Here is a 24,830-nt window from a genome sequence, read left to right as displayed (position 1 = left end):
CCAAGTTAAACAGATCTTCGTATGTTAATAGCAAAATAATTAGCAAAATAATAGCTTGAATGTTCTTTTTACTCACAATAGTTCCAAAATTCTTTACCCTAGATTCTAGGCTGGCATATGACTTAGACAACTTTACATTTTTTCACACTTCCTGTCAACTCTAATAACTCACAGAATGGAGTAAAACAGTCTTAGGGACTGTCTGATCTGTTAGGATGAAGTTCTGGGTCTTAGTTAACTATCTGAGAGATTAATTCATTGCTCAAATCAAATGTTGAAATAACTTCATATACTAATACATCGTTTTTGTCTTCATGAGGTGTGATGGTCTGACAAATTATAGTCAATGTCTCAAACATTCGTTAAAGAACTTTGGTGGAGAAAATGGCCTCTGTAAAAATGCTGGAGTTTTGTGAACAGGACAATGTGGCCGGAGGAGAGGGCCCCACGGAGGGTGGGACCACTCTTCTCCAAAGCTGCAATTCCTTATCTTAAGTGACCAGGAGAAGGAGCACAGCATATGCGCCTGGAGGAGGGGGCCCCACGGAGGATGGGACTGTGCTTCTATCTTAAGCAGTCATGCCAGCAGGGAAAGAGGGGCAACTCCCCAAAGCTCACCAACTAATTCCAGAGAACCCCGGGAATGGGACTGCGTGTGTCGAGACCACCGACTAACGCACTATAAAAGAAGGGAGAACGAGTTCTCAGCGCATGCCCTCTGGAACTGGATCTCTACACTGGCTGGACCAACGCTGGACCCAGGACTGGTGAAACCCTTCTCTTCTCTCTTTCTTTCTTTCTTTCTTTCTTTCTTTCTCTCATTCTCTCTCTCCCTCTTTTCCTTCTCTCTTCTCCACAGTCCCTACACCTCATCCTTTGAAACATAAACCATTGACCAAGTCTGAGACTAGGAGTGGATCTAGCCACCCCTGAGCTCCTCTTTGAGAAGGAGTCCAGAAAGCAAGGGGGTCTGCTCTGAACCTCGTGACTCAATGGGAGGGCTCTCCTTCTGACACAGTTTCATGTTCCTTTTTCCATTTCATTTTCCTATACTTCCCTCCTCTTCTCAAACAGCGGCTTAATGACATGTTGCAAGGTTCATATTAATAAGTTCATGTGTACTTGGACAAAGTTAGCTAGATTGAATAAGTGTTGATTGTTGTTTGAACTCCCCTGGTGTCGTTTCACCTTAATTCTGACAAAGGAAATCCATGAACCTGAGTTGCTCCAACTTTGGGGTGTGACAGCAGGTCTTTTTTTTTTTTTTTTTTTACTTCCAGAAAAAATTCTTCTTCACTTCTTCAATTCTGGAAATCCATTCCCAAATTTACCCTGAAAATGTTAAGTCATTCCTGCCTTGCTAATTTTCTAAAGTCTTTATAAACTTTCTTTGCTAATTTTCCAAAGGCTAAAAGTACCACTTCCCCTCCCACAGCAGCTCCATTTATGCACACTATTCCTCTCCAGGTAAATAATATATATATAGATATTTCTTTAGCTCTATTTCTAACTACTGTTTTTAAATTATGACCAGTTTTATCAGTAAATAGAATTACTGGCAGCCATCAATGTTTAAACTTCCATTTTGTGTTTGACACTGATATTAGACACAGAGATACCACTCATTTTTGCCTTGACACTTAAAGACTATGAAAATTTGGAAAAATACCATTTCAAAGTAGTGCATAGTTCAACTTTCTGGAAAATTCACCTTTTCAGCATGTTGTTCCTGCAGCAGATTCTGATAGATGTGTCCTGAAAGATGTCTTATGAAACTACAAGTTACTATTTTATTAAAAAGTATATATAAAAGATATATCAAAGCTAGAAAACTTTTAAATCCAGGTTTGCAAAGAAATGATCAAGCTCAACTCACTACAATGTGCTGTAGTGTTTTGGAAAATAAAGGCTGATTTTTCTCCATTCTCTAGAGGAGAGCCAGTGACAAAGCATTCTGTCATGCTTCCCTCTGTTTGCAGTTGTAATCTTTCCAGGGCAATTGTTACTGTATTTATACACATTTTCTCTATAAAAACACAAACCATTACATAGTTGTATGCTACTTAGGGTGAGTGTCGCATAAGACTTATTCTAAATCAGACACTGCATTCGCTGTCAACTTTATCTGAATCTCCCAGAGTACTTATTTACTTACAGAACTCATTCTTCTCCCACAACAAGATACACGTTATAATTTCAGGGAAATAAGATTGCGCCCTGACTCTTCTACATCATGCTTGTTTTTTCTCAAGAAATATTTCAGTGATCATATTTATTTATTTTAGGAGTATTATCTTGGTGCAATCCAGAAATCAAATTCTGCATTCCTGCTAGTACCACACCCCCACATACCTTGCAGTTTTTATTCCTTCTGCTTAGGACAGGACTAGAAATTCTAGCTTTCTGTCCTGGTAGCTGAAGAAATGAACTCTTTATAAAAATATAATGCCCAGATGGCTCTTGCAATGTATGATCAGTAGCTGGTCCAGTGCCCATTTTTGTAGTACTGCTAGTTCTGAGGTTCCAGTCAAAATCATCGTTTTCATCTTGCTTCCATTCACAAAGATCAAACTCAAAGTTGCAATGCCCAATAGATGTACCTGAAAGACATTTACACACACATGAAAAGAGATTTTTTTTTTTTCAAGTTGTTAACTAGGTACATGTACTGCAATGTAGTACTCAAATCCATTAAAAAAAAAGCTTCGATATAAAAAAGTAATATCCATGTTTCTTATTAAACAGAGCATTTTTAATGTTCTAGGATATAATAATAGGATAAAACTGCATATATATGAGGTAGGTCTCTGTGCTCTCATTATTATAGTCAGAAGTCCTTGGTATAACAGTAACCAAATATAGCAATCTATTTTATGTCAAGCTGAATAGCTCTTTAGGGCCTTACAGGCAGAGGTCAATTGGTGCCCTCCATAGGGCATCCAAGACACCTGCAGAAAATTAGCCTTTTTTTGGAGGAACATGTTAAAGTCAGGTGAAAATGATAACAAATGCCTATATTTAGGGAACAGAAACCCAGCCGAATGAATGTATTGAGCCCCACAAAGAAACAGCCTCCATACAGACACATGTAGGTAAAACAGAAAGGTAGGTGTGCTAACTTTGAGCTGAATCACGCCCATAGTTAGTTTACTTTTGCATGTTTCCAGAAGAGTTCACACATGTATTTTCTTAGCCAATATACAAACATAGATGATTATTTACATTTCTCCTTAAATTGTATTTAATGTCTAGAAAAAGAGAAAGCTGTCATAATTTTGGTTGATTTTTATATGAAACAACATGCATGGTCTTTACCGATTTTCCAGTCCTGAATGTCAAAATAGCCAACATGTTGAGTCAACTGTCCACGTAAATTAAGGTTAAGTCAATTGCACCACTCCAGAAGTTTAAGCTGTGTATATTTTTTCTTCTATGCGTCTATAACTTCATTATAATGATTACCAAGTAACACTAAACTTGCTGAAATAAGCTGGAATTTCAGCAGAGCCTTCAAGAGACTTTTGACTGTGCCCTGAATATTCTTACTGTTATTGCTGGAAAGGAAAGTGCTTTGAAGATAAATTTGGAAACTGTATGGATCATTTGGTCTGACAATATAAGAAATGACAAAAGCTCTCATAAAACGTAAACAGAACCTGAGCCTCTTCTGGGGTCTGATAAAGTTCAGCTGCTTAAAAGTAGCTTTATTTAATTGGCAGCTGGTCAGAAGCCTCAGTAATGAGGCCAAGGAGCTAAAATTCATGGAGCCTACACATGGACCAAAACAGTACAGACAGCTACCTCTAAAATTGCAGGCTGAAATCAGATGAAAGATTTGTTCCTTGTATTTTTCTTTGTGGAGGTCATAAGGGTGAAAAAGAAGCTAGAAACTTTTCCTTAAAAATATGGACTATTTAGCAAAAATAGCTTCACTGTCTTCTACCTTCGTCTGCAAATATGATGCCATGTGAAATGACAATTAAAAAGACCCCAAATCTGATGTTTATAAATGATACAATTATCATTTATGCAAAACACAGATTGTAGTTTACCTCAACTGAATGTAACTGCCCATAAAATTTGTCACTCCTCATCTTTTACCATATGATCATTTAGTTACTTGATATTTCAGGATCCTAGTTAAAGAAATTCCTTCAGTTACTTACAAATTCCATCTTAAGTCAAGAAAATTTGTGCTTGCAACTGACCATTTTATTTTAAAGGCCTGTTTTCAAGAATCAAGACCTTAAGGCATGAGCAGTGAACATCCCTCCTAATTATTGCATGTTACCTAATCTAAATTTAGATGTCCTTGTAGGATCTCTATAGTCAACAAAGAAAAAGACTTATATCTATAAGACAATTTATCCAATCTGACTCAAACAACCAATTTTAAATTACAAAAACTTCAGCCTGGAAGTGGGTCACTCCACTGATGAAAAAGGGAACTTAGGTAGCCTGCGTAGAAACTCAAGTTACAGAAGATGACTCTGCACTTGTGTATTAAATCTTTGGTAGTAGACACTTCTATGAAGAACTTCACCATGAGGGTAGTGAGGCACTGGAACAGGTTGCCCAGAGAGGTTGTGGATGCCCCATCCCTGGAAGTGTTCAAGGCCAGGTTGGATGGGGCTTTGAGCAACCTGGTCTAATGGAAGGTGTCCCTGCTTATGGCAGGGGGGTGGAACTAGGTGATCTTTAAGGTCCCTCCCAACCCAAACCAGTCTATGATTCTATGAACTCTTCTTGGTAATGAAGTACAGAAGCAAAGCTAATCCTTTTGTCTGTGGAGCTGAATTAGTCTACTGGATAAGAACTTAATAATTTAAGAAAAACACTTAACAGTAGGTATGTGAATTGTATTATACTGATCACAAAAGATCTAATGAATCTTTTCGTAATAAACTAAGTAATTAAATGGAGCAAAATTTAAACTATTTTAAGTCATATTATTCCCATCAGCTATGCCTAGATGAACAAGAATACAGAGCTATAGGAGCAGATCTGTAGAGCAAAACACCTGATCCTGACGACCTGATGACTTTTAAGGGGGTGGCAGAGGAAAGATGACTGAGGGGGCATAGACCGGTCCTGTGGTCTGAATGACCACTAGTGGTTAGAATACATTTGATGCCCTCCTGGAGCCCATCTTTCCATTTTCTAATGAAAGAAGCCTAGTTCATATGCTTGAGCACGCTCTACAATGCAAACCAGATTGCAATAAATAGGAATAACTGAGAGATTTGCTTCAGAAGCACACTGATGAGCTAAACCAAACATTAATCAAGCTCAGACAAAACCAAACATCTACCAAGTACAGCCACCTGCACTGGCACTAATCCATATTTCAGACTGGAAAAACACTACTGCCCCACAGCATTTTACAAAAATTAATTTACTAGATCTCATAAAACACCATTTCTACCTCAAGGAGGCATACTCAACTCAATCTAACCAGAGCTGCCTCAGGGACCTTCTTCTGATACACTGCTAACCTCAAGCAGCATAAGGCGAACCTCAGCAGTTTCTGAACAAGGTTGAAGGAGCGCTACCAGCCACTACCTCTCCAGCACTGTTGTGGTTTATTTTGTTCTCATATACTTGTAGTAAGAAAATTGTACTAGTGATTTGCTTAAAGAAAACTACGAGCATGGATCACTCATTCAGTATCTAATGGAATAATTTCTAAACATTTGATTAATCAGTATATCTGTTAAAATGTATACTTGACTTATTTTATGGCACTGACGTCGTGCAACTAGCTAAAAAGAGCCCTCTACAAAGCAAACAAGACCAAGACACAGATCTCTCCATAGTAATTTAACAGCTTTATGAGGCATAGCTTATATCTCAGCAGCACTGGCTTTGTCTAGACATTGCTAATTAGGCTGGGTGAGTATCATCCTGTGATAAAGTCCTATTAACATTCTGAAGTTTCAGGAGAGATTAGGGACTAGTTTCTTTCAACAAGGTGTGAAAGATTTCATTAACTAAGATATGATGACTCTGTGCACATAGCAAACCACACCCACAGTTAGAGCTAGCGATCCTGGAAGGCCTACTGCTAAAAGGTACTTTGGAGCTGCACAGTTTTCATGTCTTTTAAACACAATTGCCATGCCTGGGCAAAACTGCCCATTTCTTGTTTCCTGTGCTTTGATCTATCACACTTTGCCCTACTAAAGTTTTCCCCAGGCTTCTGAGTTTGAGGTTTTCAAGCTACCGTTCTATGGTTCAGCAGTGAGGAAACAGCTTCTCTGATGGCTGCAAGGAATGGAAAAAAAACTTCGCAAAGAGTGGAAATACGTGTTTCCTAGCATTATGTTCTCTTTGGAGGCAGCCTGCTTCATGAAAAAGCTGGGAAAACGGAACTAGCATTTTTCTGTTAAGTATATTTTCAGCAAGTGCTATATTATGTATTTCTATGGCAGAGGCAGCACCAATAAAAGAAACCCCAAATTCTCCAGCACACAGTAAAAATTTAAAGCACCATACCTTTTTCAAAACTGAAAAAATAAAAGGAAAAAAAGGAAAGCAAAAATTAATCCTGACAGTATTACTGAAAATGCTATTAAATAAAGCACTCCCAGACCTAACAAAGAAAGTCATAATTGGTCACTAAGCATTTTATAGCACAATTAGACACTATGAAATGGGATTAATCTTTTATGCGAGGCAAAATCCATGCTGATATAGAAGTTTCACCCCAGTAGTGACCCCTGTGCTCTTAAGGCTCCATAATACTTCATTGTAAAGCTTCCTCTTAAAAAGCAGTCAGGAAAGTTCTTTTCTTATTTATTTTTTTAATAATTTTTTACTTTTTTTTTTTAAACTTAAAAACAATAAGTAAAAAAAGCCCTTTACAGGAAAGCATTTTCTTTGTGGGACTGTTTCAGTTCATCTCTTTACCAATGGGGAATCAGAATGAAATACTTATTTTAGAGAGTTGCCAAACTAAATCCTATCAGTCTGCTTGAACCATCTTGCCCCTAATGCTTCTGTCTTTACTTGGCTGATGGTGCTTCATGAGAAATACAGACAATCCAGAAAACTCAGAAAAGTAGTGGGTAAAGAGCTTTTAACTATTTCAGAAAATAAAAGCCAAAATATGAGAATCTTTTTCAACAGAGTAATTCCAGCTTGATATACTCCTCATTTTTAGTTGCAGAAGATCTGAATAGGTCCCCATGTAGCTTAATGACATGCTATTCCTGGTTTGGAAATCAATGAGCAGTTTAATAGTATGAAAATAATTTGCAAAACATGGTCCCTTTGCCATGTACCTTAACTTAATAGGCTATCAGCATACTTTTGCTTCATAGAATTGTATTCACTAAGAATTTGATAAACTGTATTCATAATCTCAATAAAAATGAGGCAACTATTCACACAGTACCAAACAATGCAGATTTGATTGTGTGAGCATTTCCCACAATTGTACTAGAAAAAATAAAGTCTTAGTGCTATATATTGTGAACCATTTCTCCAGAGGAGAACCCATTTGATATGAAACATCATTCTTTGAATGCGATACTACAGATGATGTTTCTTGATAAGTCTTGTAAAACCAAAATTGTACAGTATTCGGATTTAAATGATTTGCTAAGAGACCTGACAATCCTTGAAATATCAAAGGAGATAGGTCCCTCATATCCCAAAGGTATTATGCTTGAGGTATTTTTTTCAGGTTTAATACATTCTTTTCATATAGAAAGCAGATTTTTATTCTGGTTTTAAAGACAGCTGCTTTCTGAATTATTTTAAGAAATTCACTAACAGCTTTTTTTAATTTGCTATCATATGATTTCAAATTAAATAACAGTAATTTAAAAATCCTTAAAAGCTAAGGGATAGAATTAAATTATTACTTTCTTGTTTGCTTTCTTAGCTGATGAGCTGCCAAAGGTATTGAAGTAATAACAATTCACAGCAGGGACAGTTATTTATGATAATTATATTAAAAAAATCTATCATACTTACTGCAAATAGCAGGGCTCTCATCTGAGTTATCTGCACAGTCATTTACAAAATCACACAGACTATCCTTTGGGATGCAATACTTGTTGGCACATGTGAATTCCTCCGATGTGCAAGGTCTGCCTGGGATGACCAAAGGGGAACAATCTTCAAAGGTAATATCATCCATTGCCACATCTCCCATGTAACTGACACCATGTTTTGCCCTGAAAACAACCTAATAAAAATTGCAGAGCTATTACGGTAAGACACTGTTAAGATATATAAAAGCTTATACATGCAACATGAATAGCACACAGACTATGATGGTCCTTGCAAATCTGGAAATATGAAGTAGTCAATTCTTGCTGTCAAAGCACAGTCCTGTGAAAGTTTGTACTACTGCTTGTACAGATCTGTCACTATAATTACTGAAGGACCATCTTCTAACATCAACCAAGCACCAAAAAAAAAAGAAAGAAAGAAAATGAGCAACACAAACAGATACTAGTCCCCACTCGTCCTGAATTAATAGCAAGGGTTCCACCTACTTCTGCAAAGTAAACACGGAAAAGACTAGTCCGAGTCATTCATCAGTTATTCCCATGAATGTAAAAAGAATGCTAGTTTCATTAAAAGCCCACCAAGACAGAAGTACCAGGGAATGTAACACATTTTTAAATATGTTCCTGGCTCTGTCTGTTTTGGTTTTTTTATAAGAATGCAACTAAGCATGGCATACCCATGACTAAGTATCTCTAAGAGGCTTAGGAATCTGCTCATATTTCAAAGCTCAAGATCATCAAAGATCATCAAGATCATCAAAGCTCAACATCATGCTCAAGATTCTTTTTCAAAAAAACCAGATGTAAAAGTACTAAACACTAAGGAGAAGGAAGTGGAATAATTTAACCTGAGTTGGATTCAAGGATTGAAGGGATTCTTTGTCTTAAAAATGGATAGTCTGAGACTGAAGGGGAGTGAGAAATCTCCAGAAACTTGCATCCAGCTCAGATAACCAATCAGACAGCCAAAAAGATGACTTTTGTTATTCAGAAGAGAAGGTACAGTATATGTACAGGGCAAAAATGGAAATGAGGAGGTAAAGAACGCATACTGTAAAAGTACCTAAAACCAGCAGTCTAGGAAGCACATAATATAGAAGTACACACCTGAAAATTTGAACGAATTCCTAAGAACACTTCTGCTCTGTTCCACTGGGGACCTTGACTGCCACTTTGAGTCCACAGTTTAGAAGTCCTATTACTGGTTTTACAGAGTACCTAAAAAGGAAATAATTTTAGGTCACAAAAAATCTTTCCATTACCAGCTCACTTTAGGTCCCTTAAGTGTATATAAGAGTTCAAGAGTATCTTGTACAACTTATCTCTATACCACCACTAAATATCATAGAGTCATAGAATCATAGAATATCTGGAGTTGGAAGGGACCCAAAAGGATCACCGAGTCCAACTCCCTGCTCCTCGCAGGACTACCTAAAACTAAACCATATGACTAAGAGCGTCGTCCAGATGCTCCTTCAACTCTGACAGGTTTGGTGCTATGACTACCTGTTCCAGTGGCTGACCACCCTCTCAGTGAAGAACCTTTTCCTAAAGTCCTATCTGACAACAAAAGGATTTGCCAGTGTAAATGGCTATTCTAAGAAAATAATGCTTTAAGATTTTCTGATATCCTCATAAACATACTCAGTCCAGAGTCTTATCTGGTCTAATTTATCCCATTAATTTATCCAGAGTGGCTAGCTGCAAATAAAAATTGCTCATTAATGGATCGGGATCCATTTGTAAAACATGGAAACAGCATTAACAGTAAGAGTTGCTGAAAAAAATATTCATGCATCCATTAGATTGCTCAATTCTGTGATAGACTTTCTTGTCCTGATTCTTATGAAATGTTTTTTTTCTTCTACAAATAAAAACTTGTTCTTTTCTTCTAAAGACCAAATTTCATCTGTTTGGCAATGGAAGACTCATAAACACCCTTACCTCTGCAAACAGTCATTGACTTGGGGAAAGCTGACCCTTTTTGACATGAGTACAAAGTCCTAAATATGCTTTGCTCCAGCCTCTTAGGCATCCAAATTCAACTGAGTTGACAATAACAAGATGGGTGTTTGATGAACTGTGTGAAGCTGTGTCTCCAGCCAGTACTCACAGAGCTAAACATCAGTTCGCTACTTGCCTGAATCACTTCTGCTCTCAAGGATTTATTGCTACCATGTGTAATCTTCTTAGGGCATCCCAGGCATTTTTCATCTTAATGAAAATAAAGGGCTTTTGAAAATTTATGCAGTCCCGTAAGTGTATATGATATTGCATAACAGGTAAGTTCTTCCAAGCAAACAGCACATCCTCACACTGAAGACCTTCCATTCCAGGGGAGCAAAAGAAACAGATGTAATATATTAAATTGAATAGAAAAACAAAGTGACACCTGACTTTATAGACAAGAACAGCTACCTGCAGAAGACATGAATTTTAAGGGGGAAAAAAAAAATTGGAGAGAAAAGGGGATTACAGATATTATTTGAGAGAATAAAAGGTGCTGAATAAGAAAAGGTTTTTCTTACACTCAAATACAAACTATATAATTATATGAATATACATGTGTGTGACTATACAGACACATACACAAATGTTTTTACATGCACTGTAAATTACTTACTAAATTATAAAACCAAATCCTTAATCAGAAATTCATATATTCTATCGTATCATGCTAAAGGTTATAATTTTAAAGTTAAATATGGCCATAAATTTATGTGCTATTAAAATCCAAGGCTTCCCTGTACCCTAATGCACTTTGAAGTCCTATGCTTTTCAATTACATTGCAAGTTATTGAAGAAGCACATCTAATGCTTTGGTAGAGTTAACCATGCCAAGTCAGAGGGCAAAAACCAGACAAAAATGGTTCCAACAAATATTTAAACCTAGGTTGCACAATAAGGTGACAGATAATTAATGTTTAAGAAAGTCACAGAAACATAGGAAGACAGCCATTCATGCAAACAGCAGGAAAGTCTTCAGCGTGTCATACATGACATTGACAGCATGGATGCAGACTAACATGCAAAAATCCAAACTTGTGAATTAAGTAAAAATGTGGTAGCTTTGGGAGAAGAGATGGTTAAAAGGCCTTTATTGATTTTTAAGCACAGAAAAGATTCACATTCATATAATACTTAGAACCTTTAGAAGAAAATAATAAGAAATTACCTAAATAATTTTATATTCTGAGTTATTCTTCCATTCATTATTAATCACTTAATTAAGCATTTGAAACCAGGTAATAATTTACATTGTTTAAAATGCAAAGGTTTTGTGATTTTCCTTTGGTACATCTTAAAATCAATTAAGTTATGGAGGGTAGGGGGGAATAGAGGGAAATTGTAGTCTCCTGTGTTGAAACTGAGGGAAAAAAAAAAAGTCTATATATTTGCCTTTTGTAGTGGTAATACTGGTCATGGCTCCATAGAATTTGCTGTTAAGTTCTACAAAACTCTCTGTGGACTGATTCCAACTAACATGGGTTCCTACACTGTAAAGAAGCCCTGGACTCCAGAGTGAATGAAAAGAAATCTCGAAGCAAATTTATCTGTCATGAGTCTTAAAACTGAGAAAAAAAGTCTTTATACTCTGATTTCCCACTAACTCTGATGAATTAAAATTTGACTACTTGCCAAGCAGCCTAGCAAGAACTTTACTTGCTTGGGAGAAATTCAGCAATATTTTAAAAAATCGTTTAAGAAAAAAATCAAGAAAACACAAAGCATGCTTCCTCTGTACATCTAACAGTCACATGCATGGAGTGAAGGACACATCTCAGATTTAATTTCTAATGTCAACATGCATTTTAATTTAATCTTCAAAACAGTTGAATTCTGCTAACTTTTCATTATAATTTGTTATTCAGAGTAACCGAGCTAGTGAGAACTTATTTGTACAATTAAATCCACATGCACTGGCCACACCTAATTTGATAGTGAGTGTGCAGGTGACTAGGTAACTTATCCTGAGTACTTTTTTCAATCCATTTCTGATGCTGTAGTTATTGTGTAACATTCATGGGAAATCCCATTGTAGTTACTCAGATGTGTAGCAAAAAAATTGTTGAGAACAATGTTGGTCTTTTGTTCATTCACTTTGCAGTGACTCATTCCATCTACAAGCTGCTGAACGAGTTACATTTCCTTTAAAGAAGTGCTTTTATTTTAACTGGAGTGAAGAAAAGTGTATGGGTAAGAAAGTTCATTACTGTTATGTCCTAGGAATAGTTCAATGGTGCTAACGTTAGTATAATTAAACTCTGAAGGATATATGTTAAACTTTCTGAGGAATAAGCTGTTTCTACAAAATTTTACAGCAGATTTTAATACAAGTACTTCTTTTTTTCATGCTCCCACATTCAGTCAAAGACCTCAATGTCCACATATCTACTGATGCTTATCAGTGTCAAAGGGTATTGTGCAGTACGAGGCTTTTTCTTGTATGGAATTTCCAGCTACAGTATGTCTATAAAGGTCATAATTTATGATTGTTGTAGAAAGTTACATTTTCCCCAGCTTACTCTAGCTGATGCTTCCTTCATATCGTAACATAATGAGAGCAGTGGAGTGTTAGTAATTGTTCTTTTTCCTTTAAGAGCAGCCTAAGCTTTAATGAATATAAATGACAAGACATGAATATTCTCAGAGCAATTTTGGGCAGAAAAAAAACAAACAAACAACCCCCCCCCCAAAAAAAAAAACCAAACCCACCCCAAACAAGAACATCTATGTACCTCCAGAGAACCTATTGTTGAACCATTCATGTAGTTCCAGAATATGATTTTGCATTTGGGTCCTGTAAGGGAGATGACTGGGGTAGCAATGTCAGCTATGTGACCAAATTCTCCATTTGAGCTGTCTGCAAACAGATACCAGCCTTCTGCAGTACACCTGTTCAGAGAAAAAGGTTTTTCTTTATTAAAACAAAACATTTAATCATAGTCAAGTTCTAGTTAAAGTTAAAATGGTAGTATTTCCTTATACAGATATACCATCTTCTGCGTGGGTATCTGGATGCCTTCTAGTTTATCAGGGTGTAGCCAGAATCCCAAAAAGCCCTTGAAAAGGCAGCTAACATTTTTCTATCAGAGATCAGCAAAACAAAATACAGAGCTGAAGTCAGCCTTTACCCACAGGGTCGTATAGATGAAGGCTGGAGGGCCTCTGGGTTCCCCCCCCCCCACTTTCCTCAGGGAAATCAGAGGGTTTGATCCTGGCTTGAAGTGAAGAAAATCCAGGATACTGGGTGAGATTCTTTCTCCCAAGCTGCTGGGAAAGATGAGTCTGGCTGGCTTTGCAGTAAGCATCAGACTCTTAAGTGTACAGAGAGACCAGAAGCACAGTCTTAGTGTTTTGGGTATCTAAGACTTGGCTCATAAAAACCTTGCTTTACAAAATAAAAAGCAGTTGTTGACCAAAGATAAGATTCTGTTCTCTGTAGTGGAGCTGTTACATGCTCAGTGCTTCTCCAAAGAAAGAACCTTTCCAACAAGGGCTTACAACCCTGATGATGGGACCTACATTTTTAAAAAGGTCCTGATATTCGGCTTTCCTTGCTTTTCAGTTTTCCTGTTTGGCTAAGCTCTGAGCAACCGCTTCCTAACGTTGCATCACTGCAACTGTGAGAAGGCAGTGACCATGCCCAGCAAGCACTGCCGAGAGAAACACTGGGTGCCCACAGTGTGATCACTGGCTGAAAGACCTGCCAAACGGGAAGAGTCAGGGCTTCAATGGTACAGATTCAAGAACTTTTTTTTGTCTTTTTTTTTTTTTTTTCCAGCAGCCCTCTCTAAGCTTTTATACTTAGAGCAGTCTAAAGGACGAAAAGACTTTGGTGCCTGTGGTAAGAACTCAGGTTGATGCACCCTTTGCAGTATTACATATGATGAAAGCTACTTTTTCAATAATCTAGTAAAGTTTCTTTAAAATCTTGTAAGAAAATTGTTTCTTTAAAACACCTTATAAATTTTTTTAAAAATCTTCACTATTTAGACACAATTTACCTCAGATTGCAATGCCTATGTTGTACTCAACATGTACTGATCTGTGTCATAAAATAAGTTTGAATTTATGACATACAGGTTTATCACTGCAAAGTTACAACAAAACTAATAGATTACATTTACTGTATAGAATAATTTACACTCAATAATCACAAAATACTTTAACATGTATTAATTAAGGCCTGTCACATACTCTGGAGGTCAAGGAGAGACTGAATTCCACCATATATTCTGTCACTTCAGGAACAGCACATGCTATCTACTATAGTACGTAATATAAAGTAGGCTAGAAACAGGCAAATTTTATCTCTGTACTCACACAGCAATTTCCTCTGAGGATCTGAAGTTTTTCAATTAATTCACTCATCCTTAGAGTCACGTATGCAGTAAGTTTTTTCTAATACGACCTGTGACAGACTGATAAACTGCAAATAGTCTGATCTTCCTTTTGCCCAGGCAAAGAATTTCATAGAGTATCTCCTTATCTTTCCTGTAATCTGTGGTTGATCTTAAGGCTATATTCAAATGAAAATAATTTTCCATCTCTTTCTCTTTCTTGATGTTTAAGGCCATTAAATTTTAGCTTCATAGGAAAATTAAAACATAATAACAGCCACTGACACAAAACAGCCCTTCAAAAATCCTTGCAAATCAGTGGCTGTTTCATTGCCTGTTAGGCAGAGTACTGCTTCTGTCTCCCCTGATGTCACACCAGGAAAAAAAAAAGGATTAAAAAAGCAACTGCTATAGCCCAGGGAAACTGCAGAAAATATTTTGGTAGATGAAAGTAAGAGACAATTCTGATAGTCATAAAACATTTTGGTACAGAAATACCAGGCTATTTCCTTCAGCAGGGCAAAGTGCAATTCTAACGCTTCCATGGGTCAGAAGTGGGGGGAGCACTTTCACTAGTTAATCAGCCACAGTTCAACCCTGTAATCATTACACACTTCTCAGAGGTTTCCCAGAACCTTATCCAGCATGCAAGAATGAAAGAATCATTGTATTTGTAGATATCGGTAAGGATTTGTAGGTAAAATATCTGCAAATGTCAAAAGGCACAGAAGTGAGTTATGCCCTTAATTTTTCTTTAGCTAGGAAAGGTGATTGTCAGGTCTAAACTATTAATACATTTGTTTTATTTAAAATTAAGTATTAAAAGATCCTGTAAAATGAAGTACTTGTGCAGGAAAAGATAACATTTTGCAGATTGTTTCTTAAGTTCATTGGAGAACATGAAGTGCATATGATTCATAATTGAAAAATGAAGACTTTTACAGAAAAAAATCAGTAGTGTGGGGGCTAAGTTGCATATGCACATGGCTTTAGGTAGAAATCAAATACATGCAAGAAACTAATGGTCATGATCAGAGTTAACATTTCTACTGCCACCCATAAAAGAGAAATAACTACTCAGCAGAATTATAATCTTCCTTTCTTATAAAAGAAATGCCCAGTAGTTTACAGTAAATTTTTCTCTTTCTAAGCCACATAGAAGTAGATATTTTTGAAGCAGGAACAATATGTTGGGGCAGACCTTCATTTGGTGTAGGTCAGACATATTACAGGTGAAATCACTGAGAACTGCTGATAAAGTCAACAGGGACCAAAGTCAGTCCAGTGAGATTCTAGGGGGAAGAGTAATGATCTGGGGAAATCTGGATCTTCTCCACAATCTTTTTTTTTTTTTTTTTATTCAGAAGCAGATGAGAGAAGTGTCACTGAAGCTTTTCTTTTATCACTGTATCCTGGCAATTCAGACATCTTTATAATTAGTGCATGCATTTACACCATCCTTGACACAGTAGCATAAATATTTGAAAGTGAACTATTGCAGAAAATAAGCACAAAATAGAGTAATACGTATGCAAGCCTTAGGGCAATTAGGTAAAAAAAATCTCAAACTAAAAAGTAATAAAGCACTTTTGTTAAAACAGCTTCTAATAAACAGCTTGTAATATAAGTGATAATTGAAAACTTGAAAACTACATAGTTACAGATCTTTCAAGCAAGTCTGCATTTGGAACATTCATTTATTTCCCTCCTTTCTGCTGAAGAAAGCTGTTATTTCAATGTAACAATTTTTGGATTCTTTTTTTTCCTTGGTGTTGAATATTCTACCAGAGTCTTGCCTGGAGGTAAAAGAATATCCAGTTCTCTTAAGGTCTGCAAAAATGTGTGAAAATTCAGCATGTACTCTGCTGCTGGGAACTCATGCCTTCAGTGATCCAAGAGTGTCAGCACTGTATTTACAATAGCATTCAAGAGGGCTGTAAGAAGCAGAATGATAAAGAGCCCTGAAAAGCAATAGCACGCACAGCCCTCATACTTCCCAGAGTATTCAGTATTACGCCCAGGCCTCTCAGTGAGATTAGTTTGAAAACAGTGGTAGGGTACAATCAGTACTGTGATGAAATTCAAACATCCATCTCTTATTTGGCGTGTTCTGTCAGATATGTCTTGGTCCTGAAGGCAGACCAAAATCGCATCTCTGCCTAGATACTACTGGTCCCATAGTGCATCCTAAGAAGGCCGGCGTCATTGCAATTTTTTCGCCCTTGTTTCAGTGTTTGCTATGTTACATTTAAAACTAGTGAACCAGATGAAAGTCCCCTGTATGATACACTTCATGGAGTGCTAGCCATTAAACATGGTGGCAGTATGTTATTACAAGAATATTAAGGTTGTGTGGGAAAGTAAGGGAAAATGGAAGGCTCAGAAGGCGCTGGATAAGTGTATGTAGAGCATCCTTGTTCACCTTCACTCCTATCATGGAAATTTTTACACTTAGATCTACAAGACTGATATATTTGTGACCTATCCATGATGTTTAAAAGGAAAGCTTTCTTCTAGTGTCTGTAGCTGACATTAACTTGCACCATGTTTGCTCACAGAGCAAAGCAATCTCCCTGTCTTGAATGCTTTAAGCTGTCTTGTGTAGCAACCTGTGTAGAATTTACAGGGAGATACACATTCTACAGGGGGAAGAGTTTGAAAAAAAGTAATAAGTAATCACTCTGCATATAGTTTACATACTAGAGGACCTGCATCTTCTATGCATGCATCTTTTGTAACAGAACCAGTTAACATACATGCAATCGTCTGTTTAGTTTGTCAAGCTGTGACTTTTAAAGTAAAAGACTTCTTAGCTGGCCTACATGTATTTTAAACCAGTAAGTAATATACAGTCACAAGGTATTCCAAAACTTTCCATAAACCTAAATTATCAGTCTCTCTTACTCTGCTCAGAAGTTGCTCTCCTCACCCATCATCTTTGTTCTTTAAATCATCTTCAGCCAAAGTAGTAGTTTCTTCACGGTGCAATTTAATCATCTGACCATCTCCTTAAATTCCTTTTTTTCCTATTCCATAAAAGTACTCTCCTTCTTTTTTTCTTTTTTTTCCCCAAATAAGACCTCAAGAAGTTGATGGTAACAAGTGTAAACCAAGGTATTGTTCAACACATATAAGAGTGAATAAATCTGGCTTTCAGTGTAGATCTTATGTAAGTGCTGAAATTCAGCAGAATACATACAGGCTCCCCTGCCAGTAGCTGCAAGACCTCAGGCTTATTTGGAAAATTATTCCATGGAAAACCTCATAGTTGGCAGCTACAGTATGTGTCATTAAAATCTTTATATTTACCCTTTGAAAATAATTAATTTTACCTCTGTACTATAAGCATTCCCTATATAGAGATATTCCTGTGCCAGTGCAATAATCCTAATTAATTTCAGAGGGAAATTCACAACACTTTAATGGATATAAAAAATTCAATAGAAGCAACTGGGCTACATTTCCATTCTTGACTTTGTTAATAACTTAATATTTCAAGTATCTTTTTAAATGTAGTTAGCAAAGAATGGGCATACAGAAAAGAACCCTTCAAAGCATTCAGAAGAACACAGGGAACTGAATATACTAAATGGGAATTAGTATTGAGGGAAAGATTTGGTGTGCTAAAAAAAAGTTGGAGACTTAACCAAAAAATTAGGCCCAGCTTAAATATGGTAGTGTTATCAAGTCTTATACTGTGAATTACTCATTTCACAGTAGTAACTGTCTATTGTTCTAATGTCTTTAAGTGGATCAAAAACTAACCAGCTTAATTTTCCCATACAGGAAGTTCAAGCTCTGATTTAATTAATTGTTGGACATCTCTGTTTTTAAAGTGTTACTTCATCTATGTGTCTTCTGCAAATTTTTTGAGAATCCTTGATTAAGCACTTAGATGGACTTATAAAATACCTTATACTCTTTATTTTTCATTCAGAGTGAAAACTAAATCTGATTAGAAAACAAAGAACTCCATTTCATTAGAGAGTTCTGATTTCCTTCCAAATTTCAGCAATAATGACAAAACCAAACAATTAAAACAGGCAAACCAGAGAGGGAAATTTCATTTTCCTTAGAGGGATAAGCATCCCAATGATTAGCTCACCACAGTAAAATCTGAAATTCAAAAAGCAGTAGCTCCACATTCCTTTCTATTTTTCCTGGTTATATATGTCCATAAACACTGTGCAGCATCTATATAGCAAATCAGAACCCCATAGACATGTTGGACCTATTATGCATTTAAAGCATTATTCTTCAGCTCCCCAACACCACCTGTCCAGGATCCGCCACATCAGTGACCTGCTATTAGTCCAGATGGATTTCTGTACAGAGAGAAACCCAAAACTAGTGGTCAAAAAACCAGTAGGGCACTAGTTGACATCTAAAAGAAGCATTCTCTTGACCAAAGGGGAAGGACTGGGGGATACTAGAGATATCAGGGAAATGCGGGCCATCAGAGCTCACGTTGATGGTTTGAATTGGACAAGGCAGTGGCAGTTTCCATCTACCACATCCTATGCATCCTTTATCAGAATAGTGGGGCTGGGGGATATCAGTCTCTTCTCTATTCGCTTTCCTCCAAGAGCATAGGAAACCAGCTGACAAAAGTTTTGCCAAAGTTAAGGTATTCACAGGAGAATTTTAGTTTTAGATTAACTAGGATTTCCTAGTGAGAAAACATTTCATCAAAAGATTACTGAGAAAATTTTTTAGATTATTGTTTCATTAGCTAAGAGGGAGTTAAATTCTCCCCTTTTTCTTCATAACAACTGCATTTATGAGAAAAGATTTATATTGGCATAATTTTTTTCTTGTACTATGTCATCAGAGTATAGTATTGGTATTTTAATACCTTATACATTTGACACAAGATGGTTGTAAACTGCTATACTTTTACCATTCCATCATGCTAGCTTCGTTTTATGTTGATACCTATTATTTCTTGTTTATAATGTCAGAAACCAGATGATACGAAACTTCTGGTAAAAATTTAAGTAGGTCTAAAAATAAAAAAATCTATATTAAAAATCTTTTAAAAGATGCTAACATTTCATATTTTCTAGCATTGCCAACAAAACTTGCAATAGAAATATAAAGCATCCAAAAGTCATTATTATTACAGTATTCCTAAGGAAACAGGCAAAGATACAAGGAAGGCTTAATCTTCATCTTTGCATGTGTCCATATAGAGTCCAGTGTAACTTCAATATATTAACTGTAAAATGGGGAAGTCACGTACACATTGTGTCTATACCACTGTTTACTTGAAATTTGGCTTTAAGGTGGGAAACTGCTGGAAGGTCGATAGAAGCAATACAGAAATATTACAGAAAGGATTATAGAAATATACAGAAAGAGTAAGCCTTCTATAAAAAAAAAGCAAACCCTAACAGTTCCCTCAACACTGCATCTGCCTGTAGAAAATGATGCTAAAATACTTCAGAAGTGAGAGAGACCTTATTACTCAAGCACTCATTCAAGAAGAAATTTGTCACCTCCTTTATACTTCGGGTAACAGCTACTTGATGCCCTGCCCATTATGCCCATTATTTTAGCCAGAAGGCAACACATGTTGTAGGAAGGGGAGGGTAGTCTGTGGAGAGCGGCCAAGGTTTTACTCAAAATGCATAATGACTGTGAATCTGAAGGAAATGTGGCAGAGCACACTTCTCTAGGAAGCATAAGAAGTTTTATGAGGAGAAAGAAGGAGAATGAGAAAGAATTACCTTGTTTCTTCTGTATCTGTACTTGCTAGACACTCAGTGTCTGCATGAGAAATAGTTTGACTACTTATCCTTCTGTACATAATATAAGATGGCCTATTATAGATCATAACATATGAACAGATCTTTTACAGCCCCTGTCTTGCAGTGACTTACACATAACATATTAATTAGCTTCAATAGGGTTCTTTCCTGAATAAAGGATTGCAGCTGTGAGAATATAATTGCAGAAAAAGAATCTATATGCAAAATTAAAATGTCATAAAATGTGTAATTTTCAGTAATATTGAAGGACAATAAGAACTCCAATAACCTAATTAATTCTACTATGTATCAGAGAAAGATGTTCTCCACAGAACACTTCTAACCACTTAACTATTAATAGGTTTTAAATAGTCAGTAACTCAAATCTGTATTTAATAACTAGAAAGAGAAAAAAAAAGGCAGCTGTTCTTCAATTAAATTTAAGTATTTCTGTAAACATTTTAAAAAAATTAAGAAGGACTTGGAAGCAAACAGTGGTCAGGAATGCAGATCTTCATTTACAGCATTATGTGATAAATTTAATTTCAAACAGTGGTAATTCCAAAAAGAGTAAGTTCTTTTACCATGATTTGAAATATATTTTTTATCTAGTAACCTCCCATCTCCATTAACATTTAACATTAATGCATAATAAACTCAGAATCAAAAAAGTACCATGATTGTCATGCCATGACAAAGTAGATGTAAATTTTTGCAAGACTTCTTTCTGAAAGGATATAATAGAGCAATTTGCTATTGCAGAAGCCGTACTCCAGCTGTGTTTACAGACAACTGTCTGTAAATTGCTGGATGCCAACAGACCTAGTTCTTTGCACAGTGCTAGAGACAAATTTTTCTAGTGTGAACATCTAAGCTTCTGCACACAAATACAGGATTGAGCTTCAATGTTTAATTCCAACTGAACAGAAACAAAGGTGCTTAACACACCAAAGCACTAGCCACACAGAGACCTGTAATTGGACACTGAGATAAGAAAGGTCTTCCAAAGAAAATCACCGCAAACATGAGAAGGAATTCTTGAACTAAATCAAAGTGTATTATATTTATTGTCAGGCTCTTCAGAGTCAAAATTCCAAAAGAAACTTGCTGGCCTTGACCATGATACAAGCGTACCACATAAAGCTTTGAGTACAACTTTGATGCCTTGTTTTACACAATAGATATGAATTCCAGACAGAAAATGTGCTGGTAAAGTTTTACCCACACACAGTGATTAAATTCTTCACAATTTAATCGATTTTCATTATGATACTAATCCTGTACTCTGGGATCCTAATATACAGAGCTAAAAAATACTTCCAGTGCATTCTCTTTCTTCGTACAAAATTAGGTTTGATTAAATTAAGATTACTTGAAATGGATTAGTTATTTAACATCATCCTGCAAATAATTTCTGACTCTTAGCTTATTCTTAAGAGTAATTAGTATTTCACAACTACATATCTAAGTTGGACACACAAGTAATATGAATACTTTTGCTCCCCAAGTGGATGGTGCAAAATTTAGAATTACTTTATCAGCACTTTCAACCCCAAACCTTTTTTTTTCCTAAGAAAGAATTATTGCCTTTACTTCAGTTTCATTAAACACACAGTACAGCAATTTCTCTTATAAAAATATTAAATGTACAGTCTTTAGTGTTTAGTTTTTAATCAACATATTGCTTCAGGTGGTACTAATGTATATTATCTATATTACTGTGATGGCTGTGTGCACTTCCAGATTATTTTTCCACACACATTCCTCTGAACTTTGCCACTAATGATGTAAGCAGGCGCTAACAAATGGATTATGACAAAGTCAAAAGATAATATTAACCTGAAGTCTGACAGGACTCCAGACTTCATTACTGAAGGTGGCTCATTTCTTATAAGCACTGGTGGAGTCACCTGATATTCAAAGTTGAACTTACAGTCCCAGTCCTAAAGGGACAAGAGGAGGGTAAAGAAACATGTATTGGGTCTGGCTGAGATTGGGTCAACCCACCACAAAACGTTATGTACAATATTATGGTAGGATTCTTCTCAGACTGTACTGCAACCACATGTAACCTTCACTTTTTTTACTGGGCGTAACAAGAGAAAATATTACATATTGTCAGAAAGTGCTTTTAAATTGGGGGCGGGAATGAAAGTATGTGAATTAATAATTCTATAAATATATAAAAATTAAATAAGTTTTTGTTGTTTATTGTTACCTTATTTCTCTAGAGGCCCGCAAGTCTTTATTCTGATGAAATCTACACCTGTTCAACTCAAGAATCACAAGAATTGCACATATAGAAGCACAATATCCATCAGAGCCTGTGATAGATACACTGTAACATGCTAAATAAACTGCTCTTTACAAGGCTGAAGTATCCCCTTCCTTTCATTTTCCTTTGTCTTTAAGAGTACTATAAGTATCTTCCTAGAGACAGCTGTGGAGCCTACGAGGCTTAATGCTATGTATTTCACTTCACCGTGAATAAAGTCCTCAAGCAAGATCAATAGGTATACACGCACATTTGTCTAAAGTAAATAATACTATTGAGAATAGATATATGGAGTGTAAAAGCATCACATAAAGCTTATACTTTTCTTCCACTTCTACATAAGTGTAACTAACTATAGTACTCTCAGGTATCATTTATACTCTCCATATCTAAAAGGCTCATTTAAAAGCATTGCCATTAATTTCAGTGTCTTCAAGCAATTCCTGCTTAAAGAATAGTAGTCAGCACAGCCTAACCAGAATGAGACAGCAAGTCCAACATAAATATATGGTAGTGAAATGGGTTGAACTCTTCAGACACCTATCCATATAAAATGACAAACATAGAATTGGTGTATTAAGCATTTCTTGTGGTGCATTGCAATGAGACTTCATTTGTGCCTTCAGGAAGATGTTTCATCTCAGGAGCTTTTTTTATCCTTTTGGTTGGAATAATGCAGACAGCTTTTTATTAATGTCCATCAGTCCTTTAAAAATCATTCCATATATGTTAAACACGTTTAAGCTGCTTTGGGAGTACCTCTACAAAGTAGAGGTTCTGATGACGTGAAAAAACTTAGAGATTTGTTTTTAAAGAAATACAGGGGAAAAAAAGACTTATGGTAATTCCATTGCTCTGTTAATTAATATATCTCTTGCTATAAGTTCAAGAGAAGCAGAAGACTCCTTTATAAGAGTTTTGATAAAAAAATGTAAAACAGAAAGCACACATAAACTGTCCAGAGTATATTCTGAACAAGGCTTTACAGGAGAAACTGAAATTTTACAAACTAATCTTAATTACTTCTTGTAGATTCATATGGCAGTATTATTCAGCTATGGGGAAAAGAATACAAATGGGTATGCAGACTTGGCTGGAGAACAGACTGGAAAATTGGTGCACATGAACATAAATCCAGTACTTTAGAGATATAGTGTAATCACAGCAAAGTAGAGATGAGTGAGGTGTAACCACCCAAGTCTTTGCTTAGCACTCTGTCCTGGTTTTGGCTGGGATAATTTTCTTCTTAGTAGCTGGTACAGTGTGTTTTGGATTTAGTGTGAGAATAATGTTGATAACACACTGATGTTTTAGTTGTTGCTGATTGCGCTTATCCTAAGTTAAGGATTTTTCAGTTTCCCATGCTGTGCCAGCAAGCAGGTGTACAAGAAGCTGGGAGGGAGCATGACCAGGACAGCTGACCCGAACTAGCCAAAGGGATATTCCATACCACAGAACACCATGCTCGGTATATAAATGGGGGGGAGTTGGCCAGGAGGGGCTGATAGCTACTCAGGCATAGGTCAGCAGGTGGTGAGCAATTGCATTGTGCATCACCTGGTTTTTTTCTTGGTTTTTTTGTGTTTTTTTTTTTAATTATTATTTTATTATATTCCTTCCAATTACAATTATTATTATGATTATATTTTAGTGGTAGTAGTAGTATTACATTTTATTTTACTTTAGTTATTAAATCATTCTTATCTCAACCCATGCATTTTGCTTCTTTTTTCTGATTCTCCTCCCCATCCCACTAGGGACAGGGGGAGGAGTGAGCAAGCGGCTGTGTGGTGCCTAGTTGCTGGCTGGGCTTAAACCACGGCACACTCCGGGAAAATTTTATGTACCATGGTAAGTGTCACACTCCCATACTATGGCAATCAGAACCAATGGTAGCCAAAATAGGGCTGGACCAGGTGTATCCACATCAGCTCTAATCACACCTGAACTGCAGCACTGACACACAGTTTGTAATCAGAGGAAAGTGCACAATGCTAATGAACCACTAATCTGATGAAGCACTTTGAATCCAATTTTCCTTCTCTCACTAGCTGAGCAGAACAACAATTTTGGAAGCCACAACAACTGTTTAAAAAAACCATAGTTTTTCCTCAGACAAAACATGATCACTGCACACCCATGTAAATACAGTTGTTCCTTTCTGCATGGGTTGTCTGCAAATTTTGCAAATCTCTAAATCTCTGAGCTGTAGGTATGTCTTTAGAACTGCAGAAAGTGCTGGGTCCTTTAAGATGAGAAACTGTATCATTGGTTTGAGGCTACCTTCAAATAGCAGAAGGCTAAACCAACAGAACAGCTGATATGGAATACTAAAGCCTAATAAACTTAACTGCAAACAAATAAACCTTTATAGTTGGAGCACAGATTAGTATGTTATTAACCAGTCTAATCCCCTTTTCTTTTTTTTTTTCTCTGTTCT

General features: G+C 36.4%; 1 protein-coding gene across 1 annotated transcript in view; it reads right to left on the bottom strand.

The window, feature by feature from the left end:
* MALRD1 (MAM and LDL receptor class A domain containing 1) overlaps positions 1 to 24,830 on the bottom strand; it is a 295,191-nt gene that overhangs the window by 177,444 nt on the left and 92,917 nt on the right. The window contains exons 21-24 of the mRNA XM_010562756.1: positions 12,761 to 12,917; positions 9,129 to 9,239; positions 7,981 to 8,194; positions 2,353 to 2,600 (exon numbers count right to left, since the gene is read on the bottom strand). Coding sequence (XP_010561058.1) covers positions 2,353 to 2,600; positions 7,981 to 8,194; positions 9,129 to 9,239; positions 12,761 to 12,917 — 730 coding nt within the window. The remainder of the gene's footprint in view (positions 1 to 2,352; positions 2,601 to 7,980; positions 8,195 to 9,128; positions 9,240 to 12,760; positions 12,918 to 24,830) is intronic.

Source organism: Haliaeetus leucocephalus, unplaced genomic scaffold, assembly GCF_000737465.1.
Source record: "Haliaeetus leucocephalus isolate CR32 unplaced genomic scaffold, Haliaeetus_leucocephalus-4.0 Scaffold0, whole genome shotgun sequence".
Classification (NCBI taxonomy): Eukaryota; Metazoa; Chordata; class Aves; order Accipitriformes; family Accipitridae; genus Haliaeetus; species Haliaeetus leucocephalus.
Note: the sequence above shows the minus strand (reverse complement) of the source record. Positions and strands in the feature narration are given on the sequence as shown.